General features: G+C 40.9%; 1 protein-coding gene across 1 annotated transcript in view; it reads left to right on the top strand.

Annotated features, from left to right (window-relative positions):
* Window positions 1-1,116: 1,116 nt before the first annotated feature.
* LOC122551944 (IQ calmodulin-binding motif-containing protein 1-like) overlaps window positions 1,117-16,119 on the top strand; it is a 49,394-nt gene continuing 34,391 nt past the window's right edge. Inside the window, exons 1-4 of the mRNA XM_043694513.1 lie at window positions 1,117-1,135; window positions 1,352-1,559; window positions 4,118-4,247; window positions 7,233-7,326. Coding sequence (XP_043550448.1) covers window positions 1,117-1,135; window positions 1,352-1,559; window positions 4,118-4,247; window positions 7,233-7,326 — 451 coding nt within the window. The remainder of the gene's footprint in view (window positions 1,136-1,351; window positions 1,560-4,117; window positions 4,248-7,232; window positions 7,327-16,119) is intronic.

Raw genomic sequence — 16,119 nt, forward strand, 5'->3', positions numbered from 1 at the left:
TAAGGAAAAAGGTTTCAAAAAGACATGAATGGCATTTTTTTTATACAGAGGGTGGTTTGAATGTGGAATGAACTTCCTGAGGAAGTGGTAGATGTGTGGTACAGTTACAATATTTAAAAGACATTTGGATTAGTGCATGAACAGGAGGGAAATGGGCCAGGATCTGGCATGTGGGACTATTTTAGTCTGGGATTATGTTTGGCATGGACTGGTTGGATTGAAGGGTCTGTTTTCTTGCTGTATGACTGACTCTGACCCTGAGTGACACAGGCTGATTTAAAGCCTTGCACCCTTGGGAAACTTACACTTAATCAATCTGCTGAGCATGCCCTCCTGTGCACCAAGTCATGTTAACAAACTGCGATGCTTGCTGATATCTGTTGGTTCCTGCCCTCAGTTTTTAAAGTTCTCATCCTTGTTTTTACATCACTCCATCCCTTTGACCTTCATTTCCCTTGCCTCTTTCATCCCTGTGCTCCTCCCAGATCTATGCACTCTTTCAATTCTGAACTCTTGTAATTGTAAATTTTTATTCCTTTACCATAGGTGGTTGTGCAGTAAACTGCTGAGGCACCAAACACCGATACTCCCTTTTTACCCCTCTCCTCCATTAAGGCACTCCCCTAATTTTACCTCTTTACTCAAAAGCTTGTCACCTTCTCAGAGCCAGGCTTTTTTTAAATTCAACATCGCTGGCATCTTACTATATTAAAACTGCTGTGTGAATGCAAGTTATTGATGTTTATGTGAAATGCATTTACACATTTACATGCATATTCTGTGAAGCCATTGTGTGCCTAACTTTACATTTATTTTTGTTATAACACAGTTGCAACTTCCAGTGTACATTCTGGGGCATTTTAGAATATTTTATTCATTCATTGTACCTTTGGATTTCAATGTTGGTGGGAACGTGCATCCTGATTTTGTTTTTGGCTCTTAAATAGTGTATGATTTATATCAGGAAGGTTGCAGTAGTTTTGGTCTTGGATTCGAGGCATCATAAATATCTGGAAGGTGATGAGAAAAGCTTGTCTAGTCAGCCCATCATGATCTATACATGGCATTCACTGGTGGGTTGCCGACTTTTTAAAAATTGGATGGCCGCTGCTGATAATGTCAAAAGGCGAGCTAAGTAAAAATGTTTGTAGAGATTTCAAGGTATTACAATGAAAGCCACATTGGTGCTTGGGGAAACAGGCATTTTTCTTTTCATACTGTTCTGAATCTCTCAATCACATAGTAGTTAGGATTTTGTTTCTAAATCTCCTCAGTTGTAAATGGTACTCGGGATTACACTGTGATGTTTCCATATTCTCTAAGCTGTCTTGAAATTTTGTTTCTTGTGTAGCATTAACCCATTCTCCTTCAAAGTCTTCCACATACTTTTTTACAGAAATCCTGAAGAAACCACCTGTAGAAAGCAAAGAATTACAGAAACTAAAAGAGGATATTTATTATTATGACCTAATTCAGTATTGTATACTGGTGCTTAAACAAGACTACTACAATATTCCAGGAAGCTGGTCCACAGCTGTAGATCTGGCTGAGATAGTCAGGTAAAGTAGATCAGGAATCCTTAATTAATGTTCCATTCCACATTGTTTATGTAGTTATGCTTTAGAAAAAGTTAATTCTATTCCTAAAGGCATCCACAGGAAGGATTTGGGTATGAATTCCATTTAAGTGCTCAAACCAATGTGTTTTTGTTTTAAATGCAATGAAACATTGTTTGTGCAAATACAAAGGAGTTAAGCATTAATCCTTGCCAAAAGCAGAAGACTGTGACGTGGTATTCATTAATCAGTAATTACCTCCTATCCATGATATTGGGGATTCTTGAATGCTTGGCAGTGTGTGTCATATTCTATTGTGGGATGTGGATGTCACTGGCTGGGCCAGCATTTATTGCCAAACTCTAACTGGGGTTGAGAAGGTGGTGGTAAGCTGGCATCTTGAACATACTGCAGTCCTTGGGGTACTGTTGTATCAAAAGTGCTGCTGGGAAGGGATGTCCCTGATTTTGACCCAGCGACACTGAATTTACAGTAATATAGTTAGATGGTGTGCAGCTTCTGTGGAACTTGCAGGTGGTAGCGTTCCATTATGGACTTTTCTGTTCTGGTGGTGAACATGAATTGAAAGACAATCTGGCAATTTAGGTTTCAAGCTGAAATCTGTTTGGCATACTTTTGTCCAAAGTAATCAGATTTTAGTGTCAATAAAAACTATTTTCCTCAAATCAAACAAGCTAGCTATCAAATGTGGTGTAGGTTCATTTTTTTTGTCTCATGTTATAAAGCTTTGGTTTATGACATGAATTTCCATCATTCCTTCAATACACCATCCAGAGTATATTTCAGCCAAAAAGAAATTCACAATGCAAATTAACAGGGTTCATTTTTTCAGTCACGTGCTCCTGGAACAGCACAGCTAATATAGTGAGTTCTGATCATGGAAAAAAGGGACACAATCCAGGCACACAATCAATCCCCAGTACCCCTGACCAGGATATAATAATGTGAAATATGTTCTTTTATGGTCTTCTAACATGTTAGAGACACAAAAAGATGAATTGACTTAAATCACTCAATTAACCAGAACACTGTGCCGATTTGAGAACAAATGGGGAACAGAATATAGTTAGTTGTTTCAGGCCAATGACCTTTTCTCAGAAATAGAAGCTGAAAGGGTTTACTATTTTTTTTCAAGCAAACCTGGACGTGAGGAGAGAAATTTTGAGGCCGAAAGCAGGAGTCTGTGACTGACACAAGAGACGATAGTATAAGGCAAAAGAGGGTGGCAATGGAGCAAGTAAAGAAAGATAAGGTGGGTCCAGAGGAGGTGTTGGAGGCGCGGGAGAGGTGATGGCCTAGTGGTACTATCGCTGGACTGTTAATTCACAGACCAAGGTAATGTTCTGGGGACTGGGTTCAAATCCTGCCACAGCAGTTGGTAGAATTTGAATTCAACAAAAATCTGGAATTAGGAGTCTAATGATGACCATGAATTCATTGTCGATTGTTGGAAAAACCCATCTGGTTCACTAATGACCTTAAGGGAAGGAAACTGCCATCCTTACCTGGTCTGGCCTACATGTGACTCCAGACCCACAGCACTGTGGTTGACTCTTAACTGCTCTCTGAGCAATTAGGGATGGCAATAAATGCTGGCCCAGACATAGACGCCCTCATACTGTGAATGAATAAACAAAAAGTAAAGAAAGATAAAATGGGTCTAGAGGAGGTGTGAATGACATCAGCAGAATCATTACTTACACCAGAAAAAATGGAACCAGGATTGTAATCTGAAATGAGTGCAATTGATATTGAATTTGAAAGTATTTAATTGATAGGTGCTGCCTCTCAAGCTTTCATTGAGCTTCATAGGACCAATATAAATAGCTGGAGCAGGGCAGGTAATTAAAAGGCAAGTGATTCAAAGCTAAGGATCACACTTGCAGATTATGCAATGGTAGTCAGCAAAGGAATCACTATTTAGTTCCTCCCAATCAAATGGAATGCTTGTAGTCTTCATTTAATGTTACTTCATCCAATGGTTGTGAAGAACTCTAACTTGTATTCTCATAGTTTATGTTACTTGAAACTCTCTGATAAGTTCACCAGTAAATCTCTAGATTTGAGTCTCACTCTTAATGTTCACAGAAAACAATTGTGGACCATGTGAACCCTTATAAATTATTGCCCATGCAAAAAAACCTGAGTCCTTTTGACTATAGATTTTTCCATCATCGTTAACTGTCAAACTGGACAACTTGTTTGGTTGGGGAGAAAGTGAGGACTGCAGATGTTGGAGATCAGAGCTGAAAATGTGTTGCTGGAAAAGCACAGCAGGTCAGGCAGCATCCAAGGAACAGGAGAATCGACGTTTCGGGCATAAGCCCTTCCTGTTCCTTGGATGCTGCCTGACCTGCTGTGCTTTTCCAGCAACACATTTTCAACTTGTTTGGTTGCCAAAGCTAAAGATTTATATTTGACATAAATATCCTGTTGGATATCCTGGCTTTGCTGGGTGAATGTGTTGCTGGTTTAAAAAAAAATTATTGAAATATTTTGAGTTTATAAAATTAATGGTGAATTGAATTGATTCCTTTCAGTACTGTCTGTGTTGGTCTGAATCCAAAGGAAGATGTTGAAGAGTTTTATGAAAAGGTTTTGCCATCAGCTTCAGATAATCTGATGATGTTGGCACGACGCCTGCAAACTCGATTCCTCCAAGCTGTTGAGGTGATTTATACTTGTAGTTTCGGTCTGTCTAACTGCGAACCATATTTGCATGAATTCTATTTATAAGACTTAGCAGTAGGCTACAAGCTGAAGATTTCACTTCTGTTACCAGTTTATAAGACGTGGAGCATGTAGATTGACCCTATATTTACCCATCTTCTGTCTCGCTCCTTTCTTAAATAGGGGTGTTAAATTAGCCATTTTCCAGTCCTCCAGGACCTTCCCTGACTCCAGTGATTCCTGAAAAGTCACGACCAATGCATCCTGAATGTAGTCCAACTGGTCCAAGTGATTTTTTTTCACTTTCAGACCTTTGAGCTTCCCAACACCTTCTCCTTAACGATGGCCACTGCACTCACCTCTGCCCCCTAACTCTTATGGAGTTCTCATATGCTATTGATATCTTGCACCGTGAAGACTGATGTAAAGTATCCGTTCACTTCCTCTGCCATTTTTTGTTCTCCATAACTTCTTTTCCCGCCTCATTTTCCAGTAGTTCAATGTTCACTCTTGCCTCTCTCTTAATTTTTTAGGTATCTAAAAAAAATCTTGTGCCGTCGTCCTTTTATATTACTAATAGGCTTATTCTCATAAATAATCTTCTCTCTGTCTCTCTCTCTGTCTCTCTCGCTGTCTCTCTCGCTGTCTCTCTCGCTGTCTCTCTCGCTGTCTCTCTCGTTGTCGCTGTCTCTGTCGCTGCAGCAGGTAGCAACGGTGAAGAGAGAGAGGAACAATCGCATTTCAAGTGACCCTTCCTCAAAACGGTCTGTTCTGATGGGACTTTCCCGCAGAAATCTCTCTCTCCTCTCGCGTGCTCTCTCTCTCTCTGTCTCTTTCTCTCTCTGTCTCTCGCTCTCGCGCTCTCTCTCTCTCTCTCTCTCTCTTTCCAAGGAAACCTAAACACATAAATAAAAAACGGGCCATACCACCAGTGCATCACCGGAGGTATGGTGACGAAATGTCTGAAAATGAACCTTTCAGCTCAGCGAGCAAACTTACATCCAGAACCTCGACCTGAGCTACAAACTTCTCGAAACTCGCGATCAGCCATGATCTTATTGAATAGCGAATTAGACTTGAAGGATCAGATGGCCTCCTCCTGCCCCTAGTTGTTATATTCTTATATACATCGTATGCTTTTTTGTTTGCTTTTATGCTGCTTCTGCCTTCCCTTGTCAACCACGTTTCCCTCATTCTCCCCTTAGTATGCTTCTTCTTCCTTGCGAAGAATTGCTGCTCCACTGCCTTTCCTGCTGGCTCCCCTTCCAATCAACTCTGACCAGCTCCTTGCTCATGTCTTTGTAGTTACCTCAATTGTTATACCATAAGTATTGTGATTCCAGCTTCTCCCTTTCAAACTGAAGGGTGAATTCTATCATGTTATGGTCACTGTCCCCAATAGGTTCCTTCACCTTGTACTCCCTATTCATGTCTGCCTAATTACACATCATGTTATTAAGAAAACCATATAAATAGGTACTATGTTGAGACCTCTTGACTGATGGCTGCCTCCATGGATTTTGCTGAGGGCTATTCCCCTTTGTGACACGGCTGCTTGCTTGCTGTGTTTGCCATGTAAGCAGCTGGAAAATACTGCAGGTGTGAGGTTGACATGACTCACAGTCTTGCAGCAACATGTACACACCCCACCTCAATTGAAAACTTACTGTTGCTTGACTGTGCTAATTGGCACAGAGAGGCAAGACAATGCATTAATGCAATAAGCATGCAGATCCTGTACTTCCTAAATGGACTACAAGTGAATTGGAAGCATACCATGATGATCATGAGGGTTGGCAAATGTGGGATGCCAGTGCCCATTGACCCAGCTAGTGCCCTCAGTTGCCATAATCCCTGTAATTGGCAGCACATCACCTCCGCACCTCACTGCTTGGCAAATGCATAAAAGATGCAGTAAGTTGCACTGAGATAGACCTTGCTGGACCTTTCAACTTATTCTGCCACAAATCTCACCGTAGTTCACTTCGCTCAGATGCCTTTACGACGCCATCCAAAATGTGAAACTGCTTATAAAAGAAATGTCAATTCATAGCTTTTTTAAATAAAGTAGTTCGTATAATGCTAGCAAAGTGTCAGACCAACCATTAATGTATCAGTAACAGAAGCCTTAAAATTTAACACCTCTTCACCTTGTGCAAATTACATTGAGACAGTGGCAAAAAAAATCACAGAATAACTTACATTAACCTCATGGAGATGTCAATCAAGCAAAGTCAACAGTTCTCTGCTCCTGTGTGAACAGACACAGATGAGGTGCTATTACACATATTTAGTAATTTGTAAGTGATCGGTATACTGCCAAGGGCTGGTGAATAGTTAATGTGGTATCCATACAACTCTAGGCACCATCATGTAAAAGTGATCTTGAGGCACTGATAAGGTTGCAAGTAAAGAATGATATCAAGACTGAATTTGTATATTTGGAAAACAATGAATGGGTTCTTGACTTTGGAAAAGAGAACACCAAGGAGTGAACCAATAAAAATATTTTAAATTATGAAAGATTTTGATTGAGTCAACATGTTAAGAATATTTTCACATGTGGGCATGAGCCAAATTAGAAGCAATCAATAGACAATCAGTAAGAAGTCAAATATGGAATTCAGAAGCAACTTCTTTACCTGCAGGGCATTGAGAATGCGAAGCTCACTACCATAGAACAGTTAATTCAAATAATGTAATTACTTTTTAAGGTAAATTAGTTAAGTGTGTGAAGTAGAAGTCAATTGAGGATAATGTTAATTGAATTAGGTATGGAAGGTTGGGCAAGGGTTCAAATGGAGCAAAATGCCATGAATGACCTGTTTCAATGATGTTTGCTCTTTGTAAACATCTTATTGTTGGTGATGCGTAACTAAAACCTAAGATCAGAAACTACAATATTGATATAACATAGAAAGAAAGTGCATTTGAATACATCTTTGCCTGCTTGAAAATGTTTTAACAAATTGTTCTTAATTCAAGGATGACATCAAACAAGATTTTCTGCGCTGTTTCCTCAATGTGACTAACTCCCTTTGCTGGCTTCTTAGTGACCACATTCAGCTGATTCAACATGGTAAGTCTGAGCCAGTGCTTTAGTTTTATTTGGCTGTGGGTATTGTTACTAGTAATTAAAATTTGCATTTGTTTCAGTACTGTTCGTGTAGAAAAATGTCCCAATGGCTATCACAGTGTCAGAATTGGACAGAAATAGATAAAGAGTCAATGAAAATGATATTTGAAAGATTACTAATATATCAATATTCTGAGGAAATAACAAAGAGGATTGGTAAGGGTACTGCAATGGATTTCAGCAAGGCATTTGACAAAGTCCCACATGACACACTAAACTAAAGCTGATAAGATAACAGGGAAATGTAACAAGGTGGATCCAAAATCGATTTAGTGTAAGGAAGCAAAGGGTAGTAGTCGAGAGATGTTTTGTGAATGGATTCAGTGTTGGGTCCTTTGCTGGTTGTGGTAAATATTAATGATTTAAACTTAAATGTGAGAGACATGATTGGAAAGATTGAAGATGAAGCAAAACATTTGGCCAAGCAGGTGATAGTGAAAAGGATGATATCACTGGTTTGGGTGAGTGGATGGAAAAGTAGCAAATAAAATTTAACCCAGAGATTGGAAGTTATGTTTTTGGAGAGGGCAAACAAAGCAATGGAATATATAATAGGCTAAGGTTGACGAGAGAGGTAGAGGAATTGAAACACCTTTGAATGCATGTCCTCAGATCCCTGTAGGTAGCAGCACAATTGGTAAAGAAGGCATATGGGATGCTTTCCCTCACTGAATGAGATATTGAGTACAAAATTATGAATATAGGAATGTACTGAAATTATTTAAGGCACTGATTAGGCCGCAGCAGGCATTTTGTGTATAAATCTAGTCACCACATTGCTGTATGGACATAATTACTCGAGACAGAGTATGGAGGAGACTTACAAGAATGTTGTCAGAGCTTGAAAACTGCAACTATGAGGACAACTTAAACTAGGGTGTTTTCCTTAGATCAGAAGAAGCTGAATAGTTCCTTAACTGAGGTGTACAAAGTAATGAGGGGTTTACAGAGTCATACAGCTTGGAAACCGACTCTTTGGTCCAACCAGTTGATGCCAACCATAATCCCATATTAAAGTGGTCCCACCTGCCTGCTGTTTGCCCATATCCCTCCAAACCTTTCTTATTCCTGTACTTATCCAAATTAATTTTAAATGTTGTAACTATATCTGCATCCACTACTTCCTCTTGAATTTAATTCCACACATGAATCATCCTGTGTAAAATCATTGCCCCTCATGTCCTTTTAAATCTTTCTCCTCTCACCTTAAAAATTCCCCCTCGTTTTGAAATCCTCCACTATAAGGAAAAGACACCTGCCATTCACTTTATCTATCCCCCTTCTGATTTTATTAACCTTTATAAGATTACCCCTCAACCACCTATTCTCCAGCAAAATAAAAGTCCCAGCTTATTCAGCCTCTCCCTATAAATCAAACCTTCCATTTCTGGCAGCATCCTGATAAATCCCTTCTGAATCCTCTTCAGCTTGATAATATCCCACCTATAATAAGGCCAGCAGAACTAGATACACTACTCCAGAAGAGGCCTCATCAACATCCTGTATTACCTCAACATGACTTTCCAACTCATACTCAAAGGCCTGAGTAATGAAGACAAGCATGCTAAATGCCTTCTAAACTATCCTGTCTACATGTGATGCAAGTTCCAAAGAATTACGTACAGGGCAACCTCAAATTATCCGAATGACACGGGCGGGAAGTATTTTGTCTGGATAATTGAATGTTCGGATAATTGAATGCTCGAACAATACAGTTTACCAAACATCGAGACTTGAGATCTTATTTGGGCAATCCGAAATTCGGATAATCGACATTTGGATAATCGAGGTTGCTAAGTACCTGAACCTCTGGGTCTCTGTGTCCTACAGCACAATCCAATGCTCTCCTTTTAATTGTATAAGTCCTGCCGTTGTTTGTTTTACCAAAATGCAATACTTCACATTTATCCAAATTAAACTCCATCTGCCATTCCTCAGCCTATTAACCCAATTGATCAAAATCTCTCTAACTTTCTTCACTGCCAACTATGCCATCAGTTTTGGTGTCATCCACAAACTTACTAACCATACTTTATATATTTTCATCTAAGTCATTTATATAAATGGCAAAGGGCAGACTTCTTTTACCTAGCGCAAATGTCAATTGCCAAGGACTACCATTTAAGGTGATTAGTAGAAGGATTAGAGAGGACATGAGGAAAAGCTTTCGGGTAGGGTTTTCTGGCTGAGGCGGAAACCCTCAATTCCTTTAAAAGGAACCTGGATCTGCACCTGAAATGCTGAAACCTGCAGGGACAGGTGCTGGAAAGTGGTTTATTCAAACACACTGATACATGGACTAACTGACCTCTTTCTGTACTGTACCTTTTCTAGGGTTTCTTCAATGGTTCTATGGATATCACAGAGGTAAAATTGGATGTAAATAGACAAAGGGACAATGAAACTGATATTGGGATTGGTGGCCAATAAACTCAGATTTAGAGTTGTGTTTTCATAGAACAGAACTAGGAGAAAGTGAGGACTGCAGATGCTGGAGATCAGAGCTGAAAAATGTGTTGCTGGAAAAGCGCAGCAGGTCAGGCAGCATCCAAGGAGCAGGAGTATCGACGTTTCGGGCGTAAGCCCTTCTTCAGGATTCCTGAAGGGCTTATGCCCGAACCGTCTATTTTCCTGCTCCTTGGATGCTGCCTGACATGCTGCACTTTTCCAGCAACACATAGAACAGAAGTAGCCCATTTTGGTTTGTGCTGACACTCTGAAAGAGTAATTCATGCTAATTTACTCCGCTTCCTTCACCCTGTAGGCCTGGAGATTTCTCCTCTTTCTGAAAGCCACGATTGAATTTGCTTCCACAGCACTATCAGAAATGTTTGTTACTGCATCTCTTCATGTTTATAGTTTATGTTAACAATTTAGACTTAGCTGTAAGAATATGATTTTGAAGTTTACGAAAATTGATTGTTTGCTTAATAGAGGAAGCACTGGCACAATGGTATGGTCACTGGGCTAATAATGCAGAAACCTAGGTTAATGCTCCGGAAGAAGGTTGATGAATCCCACCACTGGAGTGAAATTTGAAATCAGTTAATAAATCTGGAATTTTTGCAAGGTTTGTGAAGGTTTGTAGCTCAGGTTGAGGTTTAGGGTGTAGGTTTGCTCGCTGAGCTGTAGGTTTGATATCCAGATGTTTCATTACCTGGCTAGGTAACATCATCAGTGGCGACCTCTAAGTGAAGCGAAGCTGGTTTCTCCTGTATTCTATTTATATCTTTCTCCTGGATGGAGTTCCTGGGGTTTGTGGTGATGTCATTTCATGTTCATTTTCTGAGGGGTTGATAGATGGCATCTAGATCTATGTGTTTGTTTATGGCGTTGTGGATGGAGTGTCAGGCCTCTAGGAATTCTCTGGCATATCTTTGCTTAGCCTGTCCCAGGATAGATGTGTTGTCCCAGTCGAAATGGGACAGCACAGCACAGACGAACTTCGGAAAACAGAGGAGAACCATCTATACAAAGTATTCAAGAAGAACAGATACTCAAATAATACAGTGCGCAGATTCCTCAAGACAAAACAAGCAGACCAAACACAGCCAGAAACCCTAACCACCTTACCATACAACAAAGAAGTTTCAGAGATGACAGCCAGACTACTAAGACCCCTCGGAATCCTAGTAACACACAAACCCACCAACACTCTCAAACAAAAACTACTAAACTTAAAAGACCCAGTACAACCCATGGACAAAACCAACATCATCTACAAAATTCCATGCAAGGACTGCCACAAACACTACGTAGGACAAACGGGAAGAAAGCTAGCCACCAGGATACACGAACACCAGCTAGCCACAAAAAGACACGACCCTCTCTCCCTCGTAGCCCTACACACGGATGAAAAAAACCACCATTTCGACTGGGACAACACATCTATCCTGGGACAGGCTAAGCAAAGACATGCCAGAGAATTCCTAGAGGCCTGGCACTCCAACCACAATGCCATAAACAAACGCATAGATCTAGATGCCATCTATCAACCCCTCAGAAAACGAACAGGAAATGACATCACCACAAATCCCAGGAACTCCATCCAGGAGAAAGATATAATAGAATGCAGGAGAAAACAGCTTCAGTTCACTTGGAGGTTGCCACTGATGATGTTACCTAGCCAGGTAATGAAATGTCTGGATATCAAACCTACAGCTCAGCGAGCAAACCTACACCCTAAATCTGGAATTTAAACTCGTCTAATGGTGATTTATGAAGTCATTGTCAATTGTGTCATAAAAAGACCATCTGGTTCTCAAATGTCCTTAAAGGTCTGGTATACATGATACTGCAAAGACTATGGGCCTTGACAATATTCCGGCAATAGTACTGAAGTCTTTGCCAACTGTTCCAGTCAAACTATAACACTGACATCGATGGAAAGTCTGTGGGCTGAGGGAACTGAGGCTGTTTTTGTTGGAGAGAAGGCGGCTGAGAGATGACTTAATCAAGACATATAAGATAATCAGAGGGTTAGATAGGTTGGACAGTGAGAGCCTTTTTCCTCAGATGGTGAAGGCTAACATGAGGGGACATAGCTTTAAATTGAGGAGTGATAGATTTAAGACAGATATAAGGGGTAGTTTCTTCGCTCAGAGTAGTAGGGGGCGTGGAACGGCCTGCCTGCAACAGTCGTAAGCTCGCCAACGTTAAGGGCTTTTAAATTGGCATTGAAATACACATGGATAATAATGGAACGGTGTAGGTTAGATGGGTATCAGATTATTTTCACAGGTCAGTGCAACATCGAGGGATGAAGGGCCTGTACTGTGCTGTATGTTCTGTGGCAATGTGTAAAGTTCAGACAAAAAAGTGCAAATCCAATCCAGCCAATTACTGCCTGTCAGTCTACTCTTGATTATCAGTAAAGTGAAGGAAATGGTCATCAACGGTGCTATGAAGCAGCGCTGATTCTGCCGAAGCCTCTCAACTCGTGACCTTATTACAGCCGTTGTTCAAACACAAGCAAAAGAGCAGAATCCCAGAGCTTAAATGAGAGTGACTGACCTTTTGACATCTAGGCTGCATTTGACATAGTGTGTCATCGAGGGGCTTGAACAAAACTAGAGTCAATGGAAGTTGGTTGGGGGGAGGGAATGCTTTCTGCTGGTTGGAGACACACCTAGCAAAAAGGATGTGGTTTTTGGATGTCAGTCATCTTAGTTTCAGGATATCACTGCAAGAGTTTCTCAGGATAGAGTCCCAGACCCAATCATCAGCTGCTTCACAATGACCTTTCTTCCATTAAAAAGCCAGAAGTGGGGAAGATTGCTGATGATCGAACATTGTTCACCATTCACAACTCTGCAGATACTGAAGCACACTGTCTGTAAGTGCAGCAAGATGTCAACAACATTCAAGCTTGGGCCAATGAGTGGTAAATAACATGTATACCACAGAAGTGGAAATGTGTTGCTGGAAAAGCGCAGCAGGTCAGGCAGCATTTAGGGAACAGGAGAATCGACGTTTCGGGCATTAGCCCTTCTTCAGGAATGCCCGAAACGTCGATTCTCCTGTTCCCTAGATGCTGCCTGACCTGCTGCGCTTTTCCAGCAACACATTTCCATCTCTGATCTCCAGCATCTGCAGACCTCACTTTCTCCTCAAAGATACCACAGAAGTGCCTAGCAATGATTATCTCTAATAAGAGAATCTCCCTTTGGCATTCAATGGTATTACATCATTGAAACCCCACTGTCAACATCCTGAAGTTGACCATTGACCTGAAACAACTGGGTCAGCCATATAAATAATGCCCTGAAGAAGGGCCCTGCCTGAAACGTTAACTCTCTTGCTGCTTGGATGCTGCCTGACCTGCTGTGCCTTTTCCAGCGCCACGTTTTTTCAACTCTGATTTCTCCAGCTTCTGCAGTCCCCATTGTCTTCTAAATAATGTGGCTGTAAGGACAGCTCAGACTCAATCCTGTGGCGAATAACTCACCTCCTGACCCCCTAAAGCAAGTCAACCATCTACAAGGCACAAATCAGGAATGTAACAGAATTCTCTCCACGTGCATAGATGAGTGAAAAATTCAACGCCATCAGGACAAATCAGCTGCTTGATTGGCATCCTGTTTAACAGTTTCAACATTCACTGCTTCCCTCCATCATCACAATGGCAGCAGTGTGTGCCATCCACTAGATACACTACAGCCACTCACCAGGCTCCTCCACCATCCTGAAAGGATGTTAAAAGAAGAACTATTTCAGTGTACACTTGAGTTGCTGCAACCTGTAAGGTTATACGCCAAGAGCTGGAAGATGAAATCGGAATGAATAATCTCAGTTTTTATAGTCAGCAGGTGTACAATCTTTTGTCTTTTGGCCATCTTTTGTCTCATGAATCCTTCTATTTTTCTAAATGCAAAGATGTTCAGAAAAACAACTTGATACAGTTTATTTTTTTCCAGATGGTTCTCAATATGGTATCAACTTGCACGCAAGTGTGGAACTTCGCTATTTTCTCAAATCAGTAATTCTGATACTGTACTTCAATTAGATTTCCAAACTGGAAACTAATGCAAAAGCAAAACACTGCAAATGCTGGAAATCTGAAATTAAAGACAGAAATTACTGAAAATACTCAGTAGATCAAGTGGCAGCTTTGGTGGGAGCAGCAAGTGGACCCATAATGTTAGCTCAGTTGCTCTCTCCGCAAATGGTGCCTGGCTGTACAGGACATTGGTTAGGCGACTTTTGGAATATTGTTTGCAAATCTGGTCTCCTTCCTATTGAAAGGATATTGTGAAACTTGAAAAGGTTCAGAAAAGATTTACAAGGATGTTTCCAGGGTTGGAGGGAGCCGTAGGGCTATAGGGAGAGGCTGAATAGACTGGGGCTGTTTTCCCTGTAGTGTCAGAGGCTGAGGGGTGACCTTTATAAAGGTTTATAAATCATGAGGGGCATGAATAGGGTAAATAGATAAGGTCTTTTCCCTTGAGTGGTGGTGTCCAGAACTAGAGGCCATAAATTTAGGGTGAGAAGGGAAAGATATCAAGGGGACCTAAGGGGCAACTTTTTCACGCAAGGTGGTGCGTGCATGGAATGAGCTGCCAGAGGAAGTGGTGGAGGCGGGTATAATACTAACATTTAAAAGGCATCTGAATGGGTGTATAAATAGAAAGCGTTTAGAGGGATATGAGCCAAGTGCTGGCAAATGGGATTAGATTAGGTTAGGATATCTGGTCGGCATGGACAAGTTGGACCGAAGGGTCTGTTTCCATGCTGTACATCTCTGACTCTATGACCTGTGAAGTATTTAACAGTATTTTTTGCTTGTGTTTATGCCAGATTAGTTGATTACCACATTTGAAATGTAGAATTCTTGTTTTCAGTAGATTTGTTCAGATGAGGAACGTAACGATTCCGTTGTTTCTGAGACCAACAAACTTTGCTTATGAACATCTGTGCTCAAGCTATTTTTGTGATTTGCATGACCGGACATTTCAGAAAATTGTTCGGTTGAAATGTGGTATGCAAAAAGACGGCAGCAAGGGTTTTCCCAAATAATCCTGTTGCACTAAAAGGCTATTCTCATCTACGATGATTGAGGGGGTGAAAATTTCAAGTAAATCAGTTTTTTCAGTTAAGATAACTTCACATACTCAGGATTTTTCTCATACTCAGGATGTCTCTAAGTGTTTCATAAGCATTGATTTTTATTTTGAAGTATTGTTGGTGTTGTTGTGCAGAATAATTAAAGTCAATTTGCACACAGCAAAGGCCCGCAAGTATCAGTGAGGTAAAGGACCAGATAATCTGTTGAATGGAGTAGAAGTAGGCCATTCAGCCCATTGGGTCCACTCCACCATTCAGTGAGGTAATGATTCATAGAAATGATGCAGCAAAGAAGGTGGCCATTTGGTCCAGTTGGTTCATACTGAGCCAAAGACACCCAGGTACCCATTCTAATCCCATCTTCTTGCACACAGCTATAAACCTGCATCTTACAGCACTTAAAGTGCAGATCCAGGTACTTTTAAACAGAGCTTAAGGTCTCTGTCTCCACCACCAATTCAGGCAGTGAATCTCATAAACTCACTACCCTCTGCATAAAAACATTTTTTCTTCACATTCCCACTAATCCTTCTGCCACTTAACTTTTGAACTCTGTTAGAGAAAACAGGTTCCACTTGTCTACTCTATCTCTACCCCTCACAACTTCAATCATACCTCAATCATATCACCCCTCAGCCTTCTCCTGTTCCAGGGAAAATAACTGCAATCTCTCCAGTCTCTCCTCATCGCTACAATTCCCAAGCCCTGGCGACATTCTCGTAAATTGTCTATGCACTCTCTCCAGAGCAATCATGCCTTTCCTGTAATGTGGTAACCAGAACTGCATGTAATAATCCAATTGTGGCCTACCAGTGTCTTATACAGTTTCATCATTATATCCTGCTTTTGTATTATATACCTCAGTCAAGATTCAGGCAGAACTAGCCATTTGGATACAGAACTGGCTCAAAGGTAGAAGACAGAAAGTGGTGGTGGAGGGTTGTTTTTCAGACTGGAGGCCTGTGACCAGTGGAGTGCCACAGGGATCGGTGCTGGGTCCTCTACTTTTTGTCATTTACGTAAATGATTTGGATGCGAGCATAAAAGGTACAGTTAGTAAGTTTGCAGATGACACCAAAATTGGAGGTGTAGTGGACAGCAAAGAGGGTTAACTCAGATTACAACAGGATCTGGACCAGATGGGCCAATGGGCTGAGAAGTGGCAGATGGAGT

The sequence above is a fragment of the Chiloscyllium plagiosum genome, chromosome 7 (genome assembly GCF_004010195.1).
Source record: "Chiloscyllium plagiosum isolate BGI_BamShark_2017 chromosome 7, ASM401019v2, whole genome shotgun sequence".
Taxonomy (NCBI): Eukaryota; Metazoa; Chordata; class Chondrichthyes; order Orectolobiformes; family Hemiscylliidae; genus Chiloscyllium; species Chiloscyllium plagiosum.